The 20,432-nt window shown below is 41.5% G+C and overlaps 1 protein-coding gene across 2 annotated transcripts in view; it reads left to right on the top strand.

The window, feature by feature from the left end:
- LOC128653324 (serine/threonine-protein kinase 38) overlaps positions 1 to 20,432 on the top strand; it is a 347,496-nt gene that overhangs the window by 82,797 nt on the left and 244,267 nt on the right. For both annotated transcript variants that reach the window (XM_053706543.1, XM_053706544.1), the window contains exon 3: positions 9,159 to 9,210. In XM_053706543.1, coding sequence (XP_053562518.1) covers positions 9,159 to 9,210 — 52 coding nt within the window. The remainder of the gene's footprint in view (positions 1 to 9,158; positions 9,211 to 20,432) is intronic.

The raw sequence follows: 20,432 nt of genomic DNA, 5'->3' as shown, positions 1-20,432 counted from the left end.
CTAAATTAATGTTTGTTATATGGAACACAACAGTAGTAAAAATTTGGTTGTTACACTTTATTTATTGAATCAACTACTGACAAGCAGATTCTGAAAAATAAAGTGTTTTATTATTTCAAAATATACACAGTCTATATCTTTATTTTATAAACACACACTGTATACCTTTTGACAGAATAATTAAAGTATTGGACAGGGAAATATAAGACCACCTTATGGTAAAAACAGGTTGTTAATAACAACTCTGATTCACAGGTTGTTAAATGAAGCAAGCAAGACTGGGCTATGGTAGAAGTAAGGTAAAGTTATTCAGAACACACTATGGCTCAGCGTGCAGAAAAGTACACAGATCCTGGATTCACACTCAAAGAATAATTTCAGGATGGAGAGCGTAATACTACCTAAATATGTATAATCAAATACTGCAATATTTGTAAGTGGTAGCAAGCTAAGCAGTCAGTAGTAGTATTTGCAGAGAGTGTACCTGAAATGCTGCAGGAGCTGAGAAGTCTGATGTGGAGCAGGCAGGCAGCGTGTGAATGCTGAATGAGGAGGAAGTGAGCGTGTGAAGTCACGGGCAGAGCTGACAGCCTGGAATGTAGCAGCGGCTGCTGCTGAAGCAGAGAGACACTGATAGAAGGTAACAAATCTTCCTTTACCCCACTGAGGAATCTTGCAGAGGCATCAAATGAGGAAGTAAGTGAGAGTAGGATCCGGTATTAGGAAATCCAGCAGATATTTCAACCTGTTAGCAAATAAGGCAGAGAGGCTTAGACAACTTGTAATCCAGAGCATAATACAAGGAGTACTCAGTGGATACTGGAACACAATACCAAGCACTGATTGCAATGTGCTGTGTTGTTTTATAGGAGGAGCAATCAATTAGGAGAAACTTCAGAGTCTCTTAAAGAAACAGTGCTCAACCCTGACATGACCCCCCGCTCAAGGAAGCTGTTCCACAGCGGTAGGACGGGGTCGATCAGGATGCCTGCGATGAAATTGAGACGTAAGGCGAGGAGCATTCAAGTTGGTGATGGGTTCCCAGGTGTCCTCGTCAGGTGAATAATTTTTCCACCTAACCAGATATTGTAAGACCCCCTTATAAAATCTGGAATCCAAAATGGATTCAACTTCATATTCATCCTGACCGAGGGTGGTAGCAACAGGTGGTAGAAGAATTCGCTGATCCCTTGTGCGGGCATAAGGTTTTAGAAGGGAAACGTGAACTGTTGGATGAATCTTAATGTTGTTGGGAAGTTGTAATCGGATGGCATTCTTATTGATGATGCGTTCTATTGGGAATGGACCTATGAACAAGCTTGCCAATTTTTTAGAGGGTATTTGGAGTTTTAAGTTTTTTGTGGATAACCAGACCAAATCACCCACAACATAGTCAGGAGATGGTCTCCTTCTGAGGTCGTAGTAGTGTTTCTGTGTCTTCTGTGCTGAAAGAATATTGTCTTGAATTAATTTAAAGTTTTCTTGTATTGTATTGACAATATCATCAACCAATGGGGAATCAGATGGGTTGTGTGAAGTCAGGGTGATAGGCATAATTCGCATAGAAGGGCGTCATCTTTGTGGAGGCGTTCAAGGAATTATTGTATGCATATTCAGCCATTGATAGGAATTTCATCCAATCTGATTGGTGATAAGAACAATAACATCTTAAATAATGTTCTAGCCACTGATTCAGTCTTTCTGCCTGCCCGTTTGTTTGGGGGTGATAAGCTGTAGTAAAGCGGTGATCGATCTGGGTTACTTCACATAGTTTGGTCCAAAATTTTGAGGTAAATTGTGTTCCTCTGTCACTAGTTAATATAGGAGGTATGCCATGTAACTTGACTATATTATCAATAAACAGTAGAGCTGTTTCAGAGGAAGTGGGGAGTTTGTGATAGGGGATGAAATGAGCCATCTTTGTGAATAAGTCAATGACTACAAATATTGTAGTTTGTTTGTTTGAAAGAGGCAAATCAACGATGAAATCCATGGAGACATGGTACCAGGGTCTTTCGGGAACAGGAAGAGGCATGAGTAATCCATAAGGAGCTTTGCGATCTGGTTTGGAGGTGGTACAAACCTTGCAGGTCTTTATGTACTCTTGAATAGTCTCCCTCATCTTTGGCCACCAAAAGGTTCGTGAGAGGCGTTCCATAGTCCTACGAATGCCAGGGTGTCCGGAAAGAGGGGTATCATGAGAGGCTTTTATCATCTGTAACTGCAAATGAGGAGGAAGATACAATTTACTCCTGTGGTAATATAATCCGGCAGACTTATGGAGTTCTGGTTTAGGAGGTATTGGAACATCTTTGCAGTAAGTTTTGAGTTCAGAGATGATTGGAGTTATCAGTCCAACAAAACAATCAGGAGGTATGATGCTGGATCTGAGTGGGAGCTCTTCAGATTTTATGAGTGAACGGGATAAGGCATCGGCCTTTCCGTTTTTATCTGCTGGTCTGTAAATGATGGAAAAGTTAAAGCGATCAAAATAGAGGCTCCAACGAACCTGTCGGGCTGAGAGAGTTTTGTTTCTTTGGAGATACTGCAAATTTTTATGATCAGTAAAGATGTTAATAGGTATGGTAGTTCCTTCGAGCAGATGTCTCCAATGTTCGAGGGATCGGCGGATTGCTAAGAGTTCTTTGTCTCCGATAGCGTAGTTTCTTTCAGCAGGTGACATTAATTTGGAGTAAAAGGAGATGGGATGTAGAGGTTGACTTAAAGAACTTTGCTGAGAGAGAACGGCTCCAATTGCATAATCCGAAGAATCGACTTCTAACGTGTACTGGTACTGAGGTTTGGGAAAATGCAAAATGGGAGCTGATGTGAATTTTCTTTTTAAAATTTGGAAAGCTTTCTCTGCCTGAGCATTCCAGATGAAAGGTGTTGTACTGCCAGTTAAAAGTGTTAAAGGCTTGACTATAGAAGAGAAGTTTTTGATGAATTTTCTATAGTAGTTCGAAAAACCCAAAAACCGCTGTACATCCATCCTTGATTTAGGTTGAGGCCAATCGAGAACTGCGTTTACCTTTTCAGTCTGCATTTGAATACCTAAGGGGGAGATGTTATAGCCCAAGAAGGATACTTGATCTGTGTGGAACATGCATTTTTCAAGCTTTGCATATAGTCTATGCACTCTAAGCCGGGAAAGAACTTGACGAACATGTTTTACATGTTCTTCTCTGGTTCTAGAATAAATGAGAATGTCATCCAAATATATTACAAGACATACGTCCAACAGATCTCTGAACACATCGTTGATAAAGTGCTGGAACGTAGCAGGGGCATTACACAGGCCGAAAGGCATTACCAGGTATTCGAAAAGACCATACCTGGTCCTGAATGCCGTCAGCCACTCATGGCCCTCCTTTATTCTTATTAAATTATATGCCCCTCTTAAATCCAACTTGGTGAAGATGGTGGCATCAGAAAGTCTTTCGATCATTTCTGGAATTAAGGGTAATGGATAACGATTCTTAATTGTACATTTATTGAGTTCGCGGTAATCAATAATGGGTCTTAGACTGGAATCTTTATTTCGCACGAAGAATATCCCAGCTCCAGCTGGAGAAGTGGAAGCTCTAATAAATCCTTTCTTTAAGTTCTCCTCTAAATATTCTTTCAAATGCTCCAATTCAGGGGGGCTGAGAGGATAGAGATGACCGTAAGGGATCTTGGCACCAGGTTGAAGGTCTGTCGGACAGTCATATATCCTATGAGGTGGCAAGTTCTCTGCCTCTGTCTTACTAAACACATCTTTAAAATCAGAATATTCATTGGGTAGGTTATCTATTGTTGTATGAGTTTGCATTAATAAATGACCAGTGAGACAAGTATTTCTGCAATAATCTGAATTAAACTTTATTTCAAAAGGGGACCAAACAATAGTTGGGTTATGAAGTTGCAACCACTTCATCCCAAGAACCAAAGTGAAATGAGGAGAGGGTAAGACATCTAAGGACATCAATTCTGTATGTCCACAGATATTCACAAAAACAGGAATGGTCTCATGGGTTATGGGACCAGAAACCATGGGTGATCCATCGATTACTTTGATGGGGACTGGTGTCTTCTTGCAGATCAAGGGGATACGATTCTGAAGACAATAGTGAAGATCTAAGTAGTTACCAGTAGCCCCTGAATCAATGATAGCGTCATCAATTTTCAGTAGACTTTGTTCCAGCTGTAGAGAAAGAGACAGCGTGCAATAAGATGTCTTTAACTGAGAATGTACAGATGAATTAATAAGTTTAAACTTACATTTCTTAGACTTTAACAAGACTGTGCAGTCTTGAACATTGTGAGTAGGACTGGCACAGTATAAACAAAGATTCTTCATCCTACGGCGTAATTTCTCTTCAGGACTGAGTGGTCCTCTGAGGATTCCTATCTCCATTGCCTCAGGCTGAGGTTTAGCGGAGGCGTAGTAAGGACTGGTAGTAGCAGAGTATGAAATTTTAGGTTTTAAATCTGTTGCAGATTTTTCCGCTTTTCTCTCACGGAGGCGGCGGTCAATTTGAGTAGCCATTCTCATAAAGGCGTCTAGAGTTTTTGGTTGTTCAATCCTAGCAAATTCGTCTTTCAAAGCCTCAGAGAGACCAATACGGAATTGGTTCCGCAAGGCTATGGGATTCCAAAGAGAATCAGCAGAAAACTGTTTAAAGTCTGTGATATACTCCTCCACGGGTCTTTTGCCTTGTTTGAGGCTTCTCATGGAGGATTCAGCTGTGAGCTGGATATCTGTATCTTGAAATAATGCATCCATGGATGCAAAGAAAGCTTCTAGTGATCCTAAAATTGGATCCTCTGTCTCAAAGAATTTGTCTGCCCAGTTTCTTGGTTCCCCTCCGAGGAATGATATGGTGGTCAGAACCTTCACTCTCTCAGTGGGGTAAGTCCTGGGTTTCATGGAAAAGAGTAAGTGGCAGGCATTTTTAAACTGCCTGTACATTTTTCTATTGCCTGAGAAATGCTCTGGTAAGGAAACCTGTGGTTCAAGCATAGTCTCAAATTGACTAGATTTCAGTGCAATGGATTATTTTATAATATTTCTTAGTGCAACATTTTCAACTTGTAAGTCGTGTAAGCCCTGGGCTAACTGATCAACCCTTTGAGTGAGATTAAAAACAACCTGTGGAAGATCTACTGGTTCCATATTTTTTTTTTTTTTTTTTTTTTTTTTGGGCTTGGTATTATATAATGTTACTCTAAATTAATGTTTGTTATATGGAACACAACAGTAGTAAAAATTTGGTTGTTACACTTTATTTATTGAATCAACTACTGACAAGCAGATTCTGAAAAATAAAGTGTTTTATTATTTCAAAATATACACAGTCTATATCTTTATTTTATAAACACACACTGTATACCTTTTGACAGAATAATTAAAGTATTGGACAGGGAAATATAAGACCACCTTATGGTAAAAACAGGTTGTTAATAACAACTCTGATTCACAGGTTGTTAAATGAAGCAAGCAAGACTGGGCTATGGTAGAAGTAAGGTAAAGTTATTCAGAACACACTCTGGCTCAGCGTGCAGAAAAGTACACAGATCCTGGATTCACACTCAAAGAATAATTTCAGGATGGAGAGCGTAATACTACCTAAATATGTATAATCAAATACTGCAATATTTGTAAGTGGTAGCAAGCTAAGCAGTCAGTAGTAGTATTTGCAGAGAGTGTACCTGAAATGCTGCAGGAGCTGAGAAGTCTGATGTGGAGCAGGCAGGCAGCGTGTGAATGCTGAATGAGGAGGAAGTGAGCGTGTGAAGTCACGGGCAGAGCTGACAGCCTGGAATGTAGCAGCGGCTGCTGCTGAAGCAGAGAGACACTGAGAGAAGGTAATAAATCTTCCTTTACCCCACTGAGGAATCTTGCAGAGGCATCAAATGAGGAAGTAAGTGAGAGTAGGATCCGGTATTAGGAAATCCAGCAGATATTTCAACCTGTTAGCAAATAAGGCAGAGAGGCTTAGACAACTTGTAATCCAGAGCATAATACAAGGAGTACTCAGTGGATACTGGAACACAATACCAAGCACTGATTGCAATGTGCTGTGTTGTTTTATAGGAGGAGCAATCAATTAGGAGAAACTTCAGAGTCTCTTAAAGAAACAGTGCTCAACCCTGACAGTTGGCCACTGCCCCGAGAATTTTTACAAAGGTTCTGGGCTCACTTCTGGCGGTTCTAAGACCGCGAGGCATAGCGGTGGCTCCGTATCTAGACGACATCCTGATACAGGCGTCAAGCTTTCAAATTGCCAAGTCTCATACAGAGATAGTTCTGGCATTTCTGAGGTCGCATGGGTGGAAAGTGAACGTGGAAAAGAGTTCTCTATCACCACTCACAAGTGTCTCCTTCCTAGGGACTCTTATAGATTCTGTAGAGATGAAAATTTACCTGACGGAGTCCAGGTTATCAAAACTTCTAAATGCTTGCTGTGTCCTTCATTCCATTCCACGCCCGTCAGTGGCTCAGTGCATGGAAGTAATCGGCTTAATGGTAGCGGCAATGGACATAGTGCCATTTGCGCGCCTGCATCTCAGACTGCTGCAATTATGCATGCTAAGTCAGTGGAATGGGGATTACTCAGATTTGTCCCCTCTACTAAATCTGGATCAAGAGACCAGAGATTCTCTTCTCTGGTGGCTTTCTCGGGTCCATCTGTCCAAGGGTATGACCTTTCGCAGGCCAGATTGGACGATTGTAACAGATGCCAGCCTTCTAGGTTGGGGCGCAGTCTGGAACTCCCTGAAGGCTCAGGGATCGTGGACTCAGGAGGAGAAACTCCTCCCAATAAATATTCTGGAGTTAAGAGCAATATTCAATGCTCTTCTAGCTTGGCCTCAGTTAGCAACACTGAGGTTCATCAGATTTCAGTCGGACAACATCACGACTGTGGCTTACATCAACCATCAAGGGGGAACCAGGAGTTCCCTAGCGATGTTAGAAGTCTCAAAGATAATTCGCTGGGCAGAGTCTCACTCTTGCCACCTGTCAGCGATCCACATCCCAGGCGTAGAGAACTGGGAGGCGGATTTTCTAAGTCGTCAGACTTTTCATCCGGGGGAGTGGGAACTCAATCCGGAGGTGTTTGCTCAACTGTTCCATCGTTGGGGCAAACCAGAACTGGATCTCATGGCGTCTCGCCAGAACGCCAAGCTTCCTTGTTACGGATCCAGGTCCAGGGACCCGGGAGCAACGCTGATAGATGCTCTAGCAGCTCCTTGGTTCTTCAACCTGGCCTATGCGTTTCCACCGTTTCCTCTGCTCCCTCGACTGATTGCCAAAATCAAACAGGAGAGAGCATCGTGATTCTGATAGCGCCTGCGTGGCCATGCAGGACCTGGTATGCAGACCTAGTGGACATGTCATCTCTTCCACCATGGACTCTGCCTCTGAGGCAGGATCTTCTAATACAAGGTCCTTTCAATCATCCAAATCTAATTTCTCTGAGACTGACTGCATGGAGATTGAACGCTTGATTCTATCAAGGCGTGGCTTCTCCGAGTCAGTCATTGATACCTTAATACAGGCTCGGAAGCCTGTCACCAGGAAAATCTACCATAAGATATGGCATAAATATCTTTATTGGTTTGAATCCAAGAGTTACTCATGGAGTAAGTTTAGGATTCCTAGGATATTGTCCTTTCTCCAAGAGGGTTTGGACAAAGGCTTATCAGCTAGTTCTTTAAAAGGACAGATCTCTGCTCTGTCTATTCTTTTGCACAAGCGTCTGGCAGAAGTTCCAGACATCAAGGCATTTTGTCAGGCTTTGGTTAGGATTAAGCCTGTGTTTAAAACTGTTGCTCCCCCGTGGAGCTTAAACTTGGTTCTTAAAGTTCTTCAGGGAGTTCCGTTGGAACCCCTTCATTCCATTGATATTAAACTTTTATCTTGGAAAGTTCTGTTTTTGATGGCTATTTCCTCGGCTCGAAGAGTCTCTGAGTTATCTGCCTTACATTGTGATTCTCCTTATCTGATTTTTCATTCAGACAAGGTAGTTCTGCGTACCAAACCTGGGTTTTTACCTAAGGTGGTTTCTAACAAGAATATCAATCAAGAGATTGTTGTTCCATCTTTGTGTCCTAATCCTTCTTCAAAGAAGGAACGTCTTTTGCATAATCTGGACGTAGTCCGTGCATTGAAGTTTTACTTACAGGCTACTAAAGATTTTCGTCAAACATCTGCCCTGTTTGTCGTTTACTCAGGACAGAGGAGAGATCAAAAAGCTTCGGCAACCTCTCTCTCCTTTTGGCTTCGGAGCATAATACGCTTAGCCTATGAGACTGCTGGACAGCAGCCCCCTGAAAGGATTACAGCTCATTCTACTAGAGCTGTGGCTTCCACCTGGGCCTTTAAAAATGAGGCCTCTGTTGAACAGATTTGCAAGGCTGCGACTTGGTCTTCGCTTCACACCTTTTCAAAATTCTACAAATTTGACACTTTTGCTTCTTTGGAGGCTGTTTTTGGGAGACAGGTTCTACAGGCAGTGGTTCCTTCCGTTTAAGTTCCTGCCTTGTCCCTCCCATCATCCGTGTACTTTAGCTTTGGTATTGGTATCCCACAAGTAATGGATGATCCGTGGACTGGATACACTTAACAAGAGAAAACATAATTTATGCTTACCTGATAAATTTATTTCTCTTGTAGTGTATCCAGTCCACGGCCCGCCCTGTCCTTTTTAAGGCAGGTCTAAATTTTAATTAAACTACAGTCACCACTGCACCCTATGGTTTCTCCTTTCTCGTCTTGTTTCGGTCGAATGACTGGATATGGCAGTGAGGGGAGGAGCTATATAGCAGCTCTGCTGTGGGTGATCCTCTTGCAACTTCCTGTTGGGAAGGAGAATATCCCTAAAGTAATGGATGATCCGTGGACTGGATACACTACAAGAGAAATAAATTTATCAGGTAAGCATAAATTATGTTTTTTCTAAATTCCAGTACGCCAATAACGCTTTAATGTTAAAGGATTTCTCTCCATGAATACGTGAGATAATCACAATGACACAGCCATTTAACTGGCATTTTAGGGTTACATGGCACACTTGAGTTTAGAAACACTAAGTTGCTGGATAACAATGATCATGTTTTATGATGCATATTACTTCTACCTTTTTTATTTATATTTTTTTTTTTTTTCTCAGGCAGAAGAGGCTAGAAAAAGTAATGGAAGAGGAAGGACTGAGAGATGAAGAGGTAATAAAAATGTTTAATAGGAATTAGGGCTGGGCGATATGGCAAAAAAAATAAATTGTGATTATTTTTTGGAGAAAAAAAAACGCGAGTGCAATTTAATCGCAATTTTTTTTTTTTTTTTAAATGACTATAACACCTTTATTTAACACTACAGAATCTTAATGTACATCTTTATCAATGTCCAATACACTATTTGAGCATAAAAATACAAAACAAAAAGTAGTTGCAATAAAATTTGCTTCCTGTGATGTGATTAAATAGTAGCCACTAGCCAGTTATTAGGTCTTATGACACACAAGTTCACACAACATTGTCATGTTTTATTGGACAGTCATTCTAACAGTGTGGACACAGTGGTATGATTAACATATGAAGCAGTGAGTGTAAGCATGGAGAAACCTGAAAATTGCTGTCTTTACAGCAGTATGACTTGTGAAGTTCTGTATATAAATAAATATAAGTGCAGCTCACAAGTTTGAGCTGTCCCACCGCCACAATAGTCCCAGATGACTGCAGGATGAAAGCCAGTTGCTGCCACACACTCAGAATTCTCGGCAAGAATGGCCATTTCGCGGGCATTCTCAGGTCCGCCCACGGACGCACCCTGGTCCGCCTATCATCCTCCGTCTCCGCCTCCGTTTTCATGAAGAATAAAAAATGTTTTTTTTTTCATGAAAATTGCGTACTCTCACGGTTTTTAAACTGCAGCGATTAATCGCGGTTTAAAACCGCATGTGCGGTTAATCGTGCAGCCCTAATAGGAATTTCCTTTTTAATACAGGGAGAGTCCACAGCTGCATTCCTTACTTTTGGGAAATACTGAACCTGGCCACCAGGAGGAGGCAAATACACCCCAGCCAAAGGCTTAAAGTGAAGGTAAAGTTACCTATTTGACGATCTGGAGTTACATTCTTTGTCCCAAATAATTACGACTTTCATCAAGTTTTTCAAAATTATCGGTAAATGAAGTTATAGCCGTAACCAAACTATTTTTTAAGCTTAGTCAATTCAACCCGTAATTTTTTTATTTTTTTTTACTGGACCAGGTTGTGAAAACATCCAATTGAAATTCTGGCCGTCAGACGGACGTCAAACTACGTCACCCGCCTCCTTTTTAAACTGCGCATGCACTATAGTTTTATTATCCATATTGGAATCAAAGCGCGCTCCAGTTTTGCAATTTTATTATGAATACCTGCATTACATTGTCTGCTTTTATGGATTTCAGAGTATCGCAGTAGCTGGAGAATTCGCAGATTTGCGCATGCGCATTAGTGACGATCATCGTGAACGCGCTTTAGAGATCCGTATAGAGCGGGTAGGACCGCTCTATACGTCACAGCAAAGAAAATCAGGAAGTAGTGGTTGGGAGGAGTTTTCATGGAAACGGTAAGCAAATATATATATTTTTAAAAACTATCAAAATATTTAAAGAATATTAAAATAAACTTGGCGATTTAGCTTCTTCTACTATTATTTGATGCATTGATGTCTTCAAAGTAAGAAAACTTTAACTTCACTTTAAATATCTCCCCTACTTCCCTCATCCCCCAGTCATTCTTTGCCTTTTGTCACAGGAGGTTGGCAGAGAAGTGTCAGAAGATTCAGAGTAGTTCCTTATGAAGGGTATCTACCTTTCGAAATAGTACTTGAGTTTTAAGTAGTCTTGTCAGCCTCTCAGTGAGAGCATTGATGAAAGTTAGTCTGGAGATGCTGGGAGAGTCTTTCTGCGACAACATCCATACTCATATTAACAGCTCCTAAGCAATCCGTGTTGACGAGTTTCACTGCCTGCTTTTTATCTCTCAAGTCCATGTCAGAAGCGATGCTACAGTCTGTCACACTTGAAGGACTGCATTTCTGTTCCATGGCATAGATTCCGGTAAGATAGTTTAATTTTTTATACATATGTTAACTCTAGAAGACAGGGTCACAGTGGGACTCCTTTACCTTTATGGAATCAAGGGTTAATATCTCCTGAGGGAGGATTGTTGAACAGTGGGGTGTTAATCATATTTGTTTGATTTATGCTGCTTATATGTGTGAGATATTTTGAGCTCAAAGACTGACATGGGATGTACAGGTTGCTCTTTTACTTTGAGAGCTGCATAGTTTTATTAAGCTTGACACGCTTTTCCTTTAGCAGGGGCGGTCTTGCATTGCGCACTGTGCAACCGGTAGTGGTCACGGTTTCCTTTTCCTGACCGAGTGACTACGGAGAGGAGATCATTTTCTCTATATTGTCTGGGTTATAGAAGGTGGTGAGTGCCCCAGCCATTGGGGGTATAGGTGCCAGTTGTTTTTTTCTTTGATTTAAATAAGATTACCTACTTATGTAGGATTGAGTTTTTAGAGGATGATCCCTCTACGACAGAATTTGATACCTGTGTATATTGTGAGGAGGCCCGGGTAGTCCAGCCCTCTCAATTATGTTCCATATGTCGCAACAGGGTGTTTTCATCAACCAATGTTGAGATGTTAGATGCCACTGAACGTTCCGCCTCTGAGGACCCTTCGTCCCGTGAGGTGTCCCCCCCCCCCCCCCTACACATGCAGTTTCCCCTTGCGCCACTAGTCCTCCATCTGGAGGGGGCCTTTTTCCACCAGACGTTACTGCACAGTTTGTATATCAATGTCTGTGGCCTTGCTTTGCCTCTTACTGCTACGCACAAATATAGAAGTAATCCATGCACTCCGGCCCAGGGAGCATCATTTAAATTGACTGTTTTATCAGATCAGTCATCTGAGGGTGCGTTTCTCTCTGAGGCTTCAGAGTACGGACCTTCTGGTTTGGAGCCTGCTACTTCTATTCCTCCGGCAGAGGAGGATTTCGCCTTTAGATTTAGAGTTGCACGCCTGCGCTTGCTTCTGAGAGAGGTTTTGACGATATTAGAGATGTCTAGTACTGATCTACCTGTCGAATCTCAGAACACTAAATCAGATGGTGAATTTAATTAGGCGGTTGGTGAAGGATGGAGATCCTCTTCCCTTTCGTCTATTTCAATTTTAAGATCCCAGTTCCGGGCTCTATAAGGGGGTTGTATTGTTGCCCACCCTTACTTGGATAGCTCTTTTTGTGCACTTGCCTATAACTTTACTATTCCATTTAAGACAGTTCCCAAATGATAGACCGCACACACCTGATGCTCGTGGCAGAGGGCCACTGCAAACACCTCTCTGTAGACTGTAAAAAAAACAATTGTAATTAGGTGTGTTAAAGGTGTGTTAAGGGTTAACATCATATGGTACTTTAGGAGCAGCTAACAGGTGTTCTGTATGAGCATGAGTAAGGGTTAACAGCCAGAAACGTCGCTTAATGCTGCTGTGTGCCAGTGCTTTGTAGAAGCTGAAATGGATTAATAAAAGACAAGTTTGTTAAACTTTTTTCCTGATTTATTGGTGCTGTGGAAATATTGTTTTTTTACATTCCATTTAAGGATAGTTTATTCTTAGAGCTCTTGGTTATAAGAGGAAACTCTTTTTTTTTTTTTTTTTAAGAAGATGTTTTGTCAAGGGATATTTATGTACTGACGACTTAGATGCTCCAATAGGAAAGTCTCTAGAAACTGCGACAACCTCTGTCTTGATTCAAGGTGATGGTTCCCTCGATATTTTCGAGAAAGAATGAAGGTCTTGGAACTTATAATTCTTTTATCTAGGTTTCTAACCCCAAAACTAGGGCTTCAGGTTTTTTTCCTGTTCGGGACTTGAATCGCTCTGTCAGAGATGACTTTTTTAAATCTAATCTTTTCTTCTGCTTAAGTGTAAGATTTAATTTTGGTTTCCTCTATTCTGCGGTTTTACAGTTTGGAGAGAGACAATTTTCTATCTCTTATTCTTGTTACTGCTCCAGCGTCAGATCTCGGCTAATCCTGAGCATTCCAAGTGTTTTTGGAAGCCGACTCAGTCCTGGTATAAGGCCAAGCAGTTCTAGGTCCTATATTGGATCACGGACGCTGATTCAGGGTCGTACAGGATCCATGGGGCCTAGAGGTCTTAGCTAGACTTCAAATTTCAGCCTTTCATTGCAGTTTTTCTTCATTTGATCCTGTCTTCCAGACAGACAGACAGAAGGAAGCCAGTTTAGGTGGACACAGGTTTTTTTTTTTTTGTTCTCCTTTGTAATCATTGGCCCGGGGCCTATTGTAGTGAGGTTTGAGATTATTTCGAACCGTTTTTTCAGGGTTGTATAGAGGGAGGTGACTCCCATCCTATTTGGGTCCTAAAGTAGTTAAGCAAGCTTTTCATGCCTCCTCGTTCTAGAGGGAGACTATAAGGTTCACTCTACCATTGGTTCGGGTAGAGCCGTGCAGGAGCACTGTTGAGTTAGGATATCATACCTTTCATTCCTCCTCAGGGAACACTTCCAGTTCCTAAGGTTGTCATTTCTGGATCAGCACTCCAGTACATTGCTCCTTCCATTTTTTTCTATCGCTACTGCTTATAGGTTTTCCTTTGGCAGTGAGCAGAATCCAGATCTGGCGGTAGCTTCTCTTGTTTAGACAATTCTGGTTCATCCACCATTGTCTTGTCTAATAGAAGTTAATTAGAGATTTCATCTGTCTTCCTCGATCCTCAGGGATGGATGTGTGTATATATAGACCTGAGTTTTCTGGTGTAGGCACCAGAGTGGATTCCTGGATGCTAATTTACTCTTCATAGGCATGGAGACTCTTCTATCGGACTTGTGAAGTTATGAGTTACCTCCATACCTCCTTCAGGCCATCGCTAGCTCTGTGTTGGGTGGTGTGGATTTGTCATGGGGTTCATCTTGGGCTTCTGTCTTTTTTTCCAGCTCTCACCTCAGCTAAAGCTCAGTGTATGCTGAGACAGTGGAGTGGCGCTGTTTCAAATCTGTCTTAACAAATTTCCCTGGACTACTGATTGAGAGAATTGCTCTCTAGTGTCTTTGTCCTGATGATCTTGTCCTGAGGGACATTTTTCATATTCATCCGGGGCGGTTTTGACTTTGGTTGCAGTCCGTCAGGATGGTGAGAGCGTGCTAAGAGAGCATGGGGTCCGTGGACTTAGGAGGTTTCCCTCCCGTTTTACTTTATATATCTTCAGGCAATCCCTTTGCTCTGAGGTTTTATTTTACTGGGTTAGTCCCAGTCCATAGATTCTGGTCAGTCTTCAAGAGACTCTCTAGCACTGAGGGTAGTATCTTGGGTTTGGTAGAGGGTGGAAGCCCAATACTGTTCTCTGTTAGTGATCCACTCTCCGGGTGGGGTCATCCGGGTCGGATGTTCTCTTCAGACATTCCCTTTTTCTGGGGATAAGGTCTCCATCCGAGGGGTGGTTGGTTATTTGTAACTGGAAGGGGACGCCGGATGAGAATCTCAGGACGTCCCGTCTCCACAGATGGGTTGTGGTTTAGGGATCCTCAGGCGGAGTTATTGGCTGCATTAGCGGTGCCTTGGAGGTTTAATACAATTTTCTTTTACAAAGATATGACGAGTCCACGGATTTCATCCTTGTGGGATATTAACCTCCTGCTAACAGGAAGTGGCAAAGAGCACCACAGCAGAGCTGTATATATATATAGCCCCCCCCTTCCCCTCCACCCCCAGTCATTCTCTTTGCCTGTGTTATACTAGGAAGACATGGTAAAGTGAGGTGTTAGTTTTAGTTTCTTCAATCAAGAAGTTTTTTATTTTAAATGGTACCGGTGAGTACTATTTTCCTCAGGGGGATATGAAAGAAGATTTCTGCCCTGAGGTTGATGATCTTAGCAGTTGTAACTAAGATCCACGCTGGTTCCCACAAGACTTCTGAAGGTAACCATGAGACATCTTCAGTGTGGAGACCGGTTTCTTGCTACAAGCAGCATTAAGGTATGTGCAGCCTTTTTATTCTGAGGAGACTTGGTATATCAGAACTGGCTGGCAGTTATTTCCCTGTATGGGAATGGGGTAAGCAGTAATCCTAATTTACAAGAGTGGTATTACTGGAGTCCCTAGATTTTATTATAATGGTTGACTTTAGGGGCATTATGTGACATGGGAGAGACAAGGAAAAAAATGTATAACGTTTTTATTTTTGGCATTTAACATCCATATGTTTGATGGTGTATTTAAAGGGTTATTTTGTGTTGCATCACTCAGGTGTAAAACCGCTTTGCCATGCGGTTGTGTTTGGGCCTACTCCGGCATTGACCTTAAGGGGTGGGGCTTACTTTCGCGCGCTCAGATGCGCACTTCCTTCAGGCTAGACAGCAGCAAGCAGTAACTCCGGTGGCTCCTGGCTGTAGCAAGTTGTTCTGGAGTGTTGGAAAGTTGTTTCGAAGTACCCTGGGGGCAGGTAGGCGCCACAGAAGAGCTGTGGCGAGGTGCAGAGGGTATTTTTGACTATTGACAAATTGTTGTTTTAAAGTATTTTAAGAGCCTTATTTCTGCCCTTCTGGGTGCAGTAATTTTTGTATGAACCAACGATTTTAATGTTAAATTTAGATTTATTTAACGTTATTTAAGCATTTTGGGAAAATTGTTCACTTTTTCTTTTCTCAAAGGCGCAGTACACGTTTTTTCAAAAGTTTATTTTAAGCAATAAATAAGTGTTTAAACGACTTTTGTGGTGATTATTAGTCTGTTCAACATGTCTGCCATTGAGGAATCTGAATCTCATTGTTCTTTGTGTTTAGAAGCTATTGTGCAACCCCCTCTAACATTGTGTAACTCTTGTACTGAAAGAGCCTTACATTGTAAAGACCATATATTAGGTCAAGAAAGTGTGCCTAAGATGATTCAGGGGTGTGTGGCTGGTTGTCACGGGCGAAACGCGTTGAGGTCTTTTGGTCTTTGTGTGGATCCGTAGCAGCAGTTGCAAGAGCGTCTTGCAAAGCAGCCTGTGACGTAGCTTACCAGCCACCCCCCCCTGATACCGGCCGGGAACTGTTTGTACTGGGTGAACGCTGGAAGCCGATCCGGATAGTCACGAACGCCGCTTCAGCTAACAGCTGTGGATTACAACTTCATGTGATTTTTTTTTTATTGAGGCCTGTTTTTATCTTCTTTCTAGTAAGTTACGTTACTAGTGTGTGTCACTCAGCATTTAATAAAGTAATACCTTGAGTTGGAGGTGCGCTGTCTTCTTGTTGCAGTACATATGACTACAGTGGACTTGAAGGATGCTTACCTTCATATTCCTATCCACAAGGATCATCATCAGTTTCTAAGGTTTGCCTTCTTGGACAAACATTATCAGTTCATGGCTCTTCCCTTTAGGTTGGCCACAGCACCCAGAATCTTCACAAAGGTTCTAGGGTCTCTTTTGGCGGTTCTCAGACCGCGAGGCATAGTGGTGGCGCCTTATCTGGACGATATTCTGATCCAGGCGTCAACATATCATCTGACAAAATCTCACACGGACACGGTGTCTTTTCTGAGAACTCACGGCTGGAAGGTGAACATAGAGAAGAGTTCACTTGTTCCACAGACGAGGGTTCCTTTCCTGGGAACTCTGATAGACTCGGTAGCCATAAAAAATATTTTTGACGGAGGTCAGAAAATCAAAGATTCTAAATACTTGCAGAGCACTTCAGTCCATTCCTCGGCCATCAGTGGCTCAGTTTATGGAGGTAATTGGATTAATGGTAGCGGCAATGGACATCGTTCCGTTTGCTCGCTTTCATCTCAGACCACTGCAACTGTTCATGCTCGGACAGTGGAATGGAGATTATGCGGATTTATCTCCTCAGATAAATCTGGATCAAGAGACTAGAAACTCACTTCTTTGGTGGTTGTCGCCGGATCATCTGTCCCAAGGGACTTGTTTCCGCAGATCCTCATGGGTAATAGTGACAATGGATGCCAGCCTTCTGGGCTGGGGTGCAGTTTGGAACTCCCTGAAGGCTCAGGGTGTTTGGACTCAGGTGGAGTCTCTACTTCCAATCAATATTCTGGAACTGAGAGCAATATTCAATGCGCTTCAGGCGTGGCCTCAGTTGGCTTCGGCCAAATTCATCAGATTCCAGTCGGACATCACGACACTGGCATATATCAATCATCAGGGGGTAACAAGGAGTTCCTTAGCGATGATAGAAGTATCCAAGATAATCAGTTTGGCAGAGGCCCACTCTTGTCATCTGTCAGCGATCTACATCCCAGGAGTAGAGAACTGGGAAGCGGATTTTCTAAATCGACAGACTTTTCATCCAGTTGAGTGGGAACTTCACCCGGAGGTATTTGCCTCATTGATTCTCAGATGGGGCAGACCGGAATTGGATTTAATGGCATCTCAATGCAAAGCTTCCAAGATACGGATCCCGGTCAAGGAATCCTCAGTCCGAACTGATAGATGCCTTGGCAGTGTCTTGGTTGTTCATCCTAGCTTATGTGTTTCCACCGTTTTCCTCTCCTCCCACGCGTGATTGCTAGAATCAAACAGGAGAGAGCTTCAGTGATCCTGATAGCGCCTGCGTGGCCACACAGGATTTGGTATGCGGATCTAGTGGACATGTCCTCTCTGCCACCATGGAAACTTCCATTGAGACAGGACCTTTTTATTCAAGGTCCTTTCCAACATCCAAATCTAATTTATCTGCAGCTGACTGTGTGGAGATTGAACCCTTGATTTTATTGAAGCGAGGATTCTCTGATTCGGTCATCAATACTTTGATACAGGCTAGAAAGCCTGTCACTAGAAAAATCTATCATAAGATATGGCGTAAATATCTTTATTGGTGTGAATCTAAGGGTTACTCATGGAGTAAAGTTAGGATTCCTAGGATTCTGTCTTTTCTCCAAGAAGGATTGGAGAAAGGGTTATCAGCGAGTTCCTTAAAGTGACAGATTTCAGCTTTGTCAATTCTGTTTCACAAACGTTTGGCAAATGTGCTAGATGTTAAGTCTTTTTGTCAGGCTCTATCTAGAATTAAGCCTTTATTTAGACCCATTACTCCTTCCTGGAGTTTGAATTTAGTTCTTCGAGTTCTTCAAGGGGTTCCGTTTGAACCCATGCATTCCATGGATATCAAATTGTTATCTTGGAAAGTTCTGGTTTTAGTTGCTATTTTTTCTGCTAGAAGAGTTTCTGAGCTTTCAGCGCTACAGTGTGATTCCCCTTATCTCATTTTTCATTCTGATAAGGTGGTGTTACGTACCAAACCTGGATTCCTTCCTAAGGTTGTTTCAAATAAGAATATTAATCAGGAAATTGTTGTTCCATCCTTGTGTCCTAACCCTTCTTCTAAGAAGGAGCGTATGTTGCATAATTTGGATGTGGTCCATGCCTTAAAGTTTTACTTACAGGCAACTAAGGATTTCCGTCAATCATCTTCATTATTCTTTGTTTATTCTGGAAAGCGTAGGGGTCAGAATGCTACGGCTACCTCTTTCTTTTTGACTGAGAAGTATCATTCGCCTGGCATATGAGACTGCTGGACAGCAGCCTCCTGAAAGAATTATAGCTCATTCTACTAGGGCTGTGGCTTCCACATGGGCTTTTAAAAACGATGCATCTGTTGAACAGATTTGTAAGGCTGCGACTTGGTCGTCCCTTCACACTTTTTCCAAATTTTACAAATTTGATACTTTTTGCTTCTTCTGTGGCTATTTTTGGGAGAAAGGTTCTTCAAGCAGTGGTGCCTTCGGTTTAGGTTCCTGTCTTGTCCCTCCCTTTCATCCGTGTCCTATTGCTTTGGTATTGGTTTCCCACAAGTAAGGATGAAATCCGTGGACTCGTCATATCTTTGTAAAAGAAAAGTAAATTTATGCTTACCTGATTAATTTATTTTAGGATATGACGAGTCCACGGCCCACCCTGTTCTTTTAAGACATTTTTTCTTTATATTCTTTGTAAACTTCAGTCACCTCTGCACCTTTTAGCCTTTCCTTTTCTCTTCCTATACCTTCGGCCGAATGACTGAGGGTGGAGGGGAAGGGGGAGGGGCTATATATACAGCTCTGCTGTGGTGCTCTTTGCCACTTCCTGTTAGCAGGAGGTTGATATACCACAAGTAAGGATGAAATCCGTGGACTCATATCGTAAAAGAAATTAATTTGTTTTAATGATCTCACAGCGCTCAAAAAAATCCCAAATTATCTTTAAGATAATGGGGTACCTAGCTGCCCCTGAAAGTGGTAAATATGGTAGTTGTATATCAAAAAGCGCCTAACTAGAGGCTATGGGAAATGGGCCTGGACAGTATCGGATAGGCCTAACTGTCTATGTAAACAATTTTATATGTATAATATTAAAATATATGATATTAAAATGTTAAACAAATTTGTCAGTTATACAAATTTATTGGTGATATAAAATTAAACAATATAATTAAAAACTTGGATCCATGTAACAGTAAATGACAGTCGATAATCGTTATAAACACACAATATGCTGACATAAATTTCTAATAAAATCACAGGTCTGAGTTTCTAATGTCACCAACCGGTTAGGGTGATTGAGTTGATTAAAAGTCTCTAGTCCCTTATTTGATGTGTCCTCTTTGGTGAAAAATTAAATATTGAAAAAATTGAGGTGAATAAAAAATATATATCTAGATATAAAAATGTTAAAAAATGTGTAAAAAATCCAAATTTCAAAAAATCTAAATTTCTCTGTGTCTTAGTGATTGTGAAATACCCAAATTGTGAAAAAAAATATTTTTGTATCCAAATATTTATATCCAATGAATTGCTCTGTATTTGGTTGTTGTGTGTAATATAAATAGTGACTGATGAAAATCCTCCTGAGAGTCTCCTTAGTAGGTGGTTTGTTGTTGGTGTTTTGTTTGTAAGGTGTTCGGTCTGTGACAAAGACTCAATCCTTATAAAAAAACCTGCAAACAACAAAATAACATAGTGCAATAATGCTACAAATGTGATAAAAATATTAGAAAGTTGCTCACCAATTTCTGGCAACGCGTTTCGGCCTCTTTGTTAGGCCTTTCTCAAGACTATATTTTAGGGTGAGCTATGGTGGCTAGTTAAGGTACTCTGTACCAATCAAAAGATCGTATTTTTGGCGCCAAAAACGCTATACTAGCGTGACCCGGAAGTAGTTCTTATACCCCTTTTTCCATTTTTGCTATACCCCTTTTTTTCAAATATGTTTTTATGTTATCCAAATTATGTCAAATTCAATTGCTTGAATGTTTAATTCATATAATTCGTTGGTTTAAATCATTGAGCTTGTTGCGATCGATGGACCGGATGTTTGTACACAAGCGGAAAAGTGGAAGTGACGTCATTACGTATTGCGTCACTTCCGGTACACTTATTGTT

This window comes from Bombina bombina, chromosome 3 (genome assembly GCF_027579735.1).
Source record: "Bombina bombina isolate aBomBom1 chromosome 3, aBomBom1.pri, whole genome shotgun sequence".
NCBI classification, from domain to species: domain Eukaryota; kingdom Metazoa; phylum Chordata; class Amphibia; order Anura; family Bombinatoridae; genus Bombina; species Bombina bombina.
This window is presented reverse-complemented; position numbering and strand designations above follow the sequence as displayed.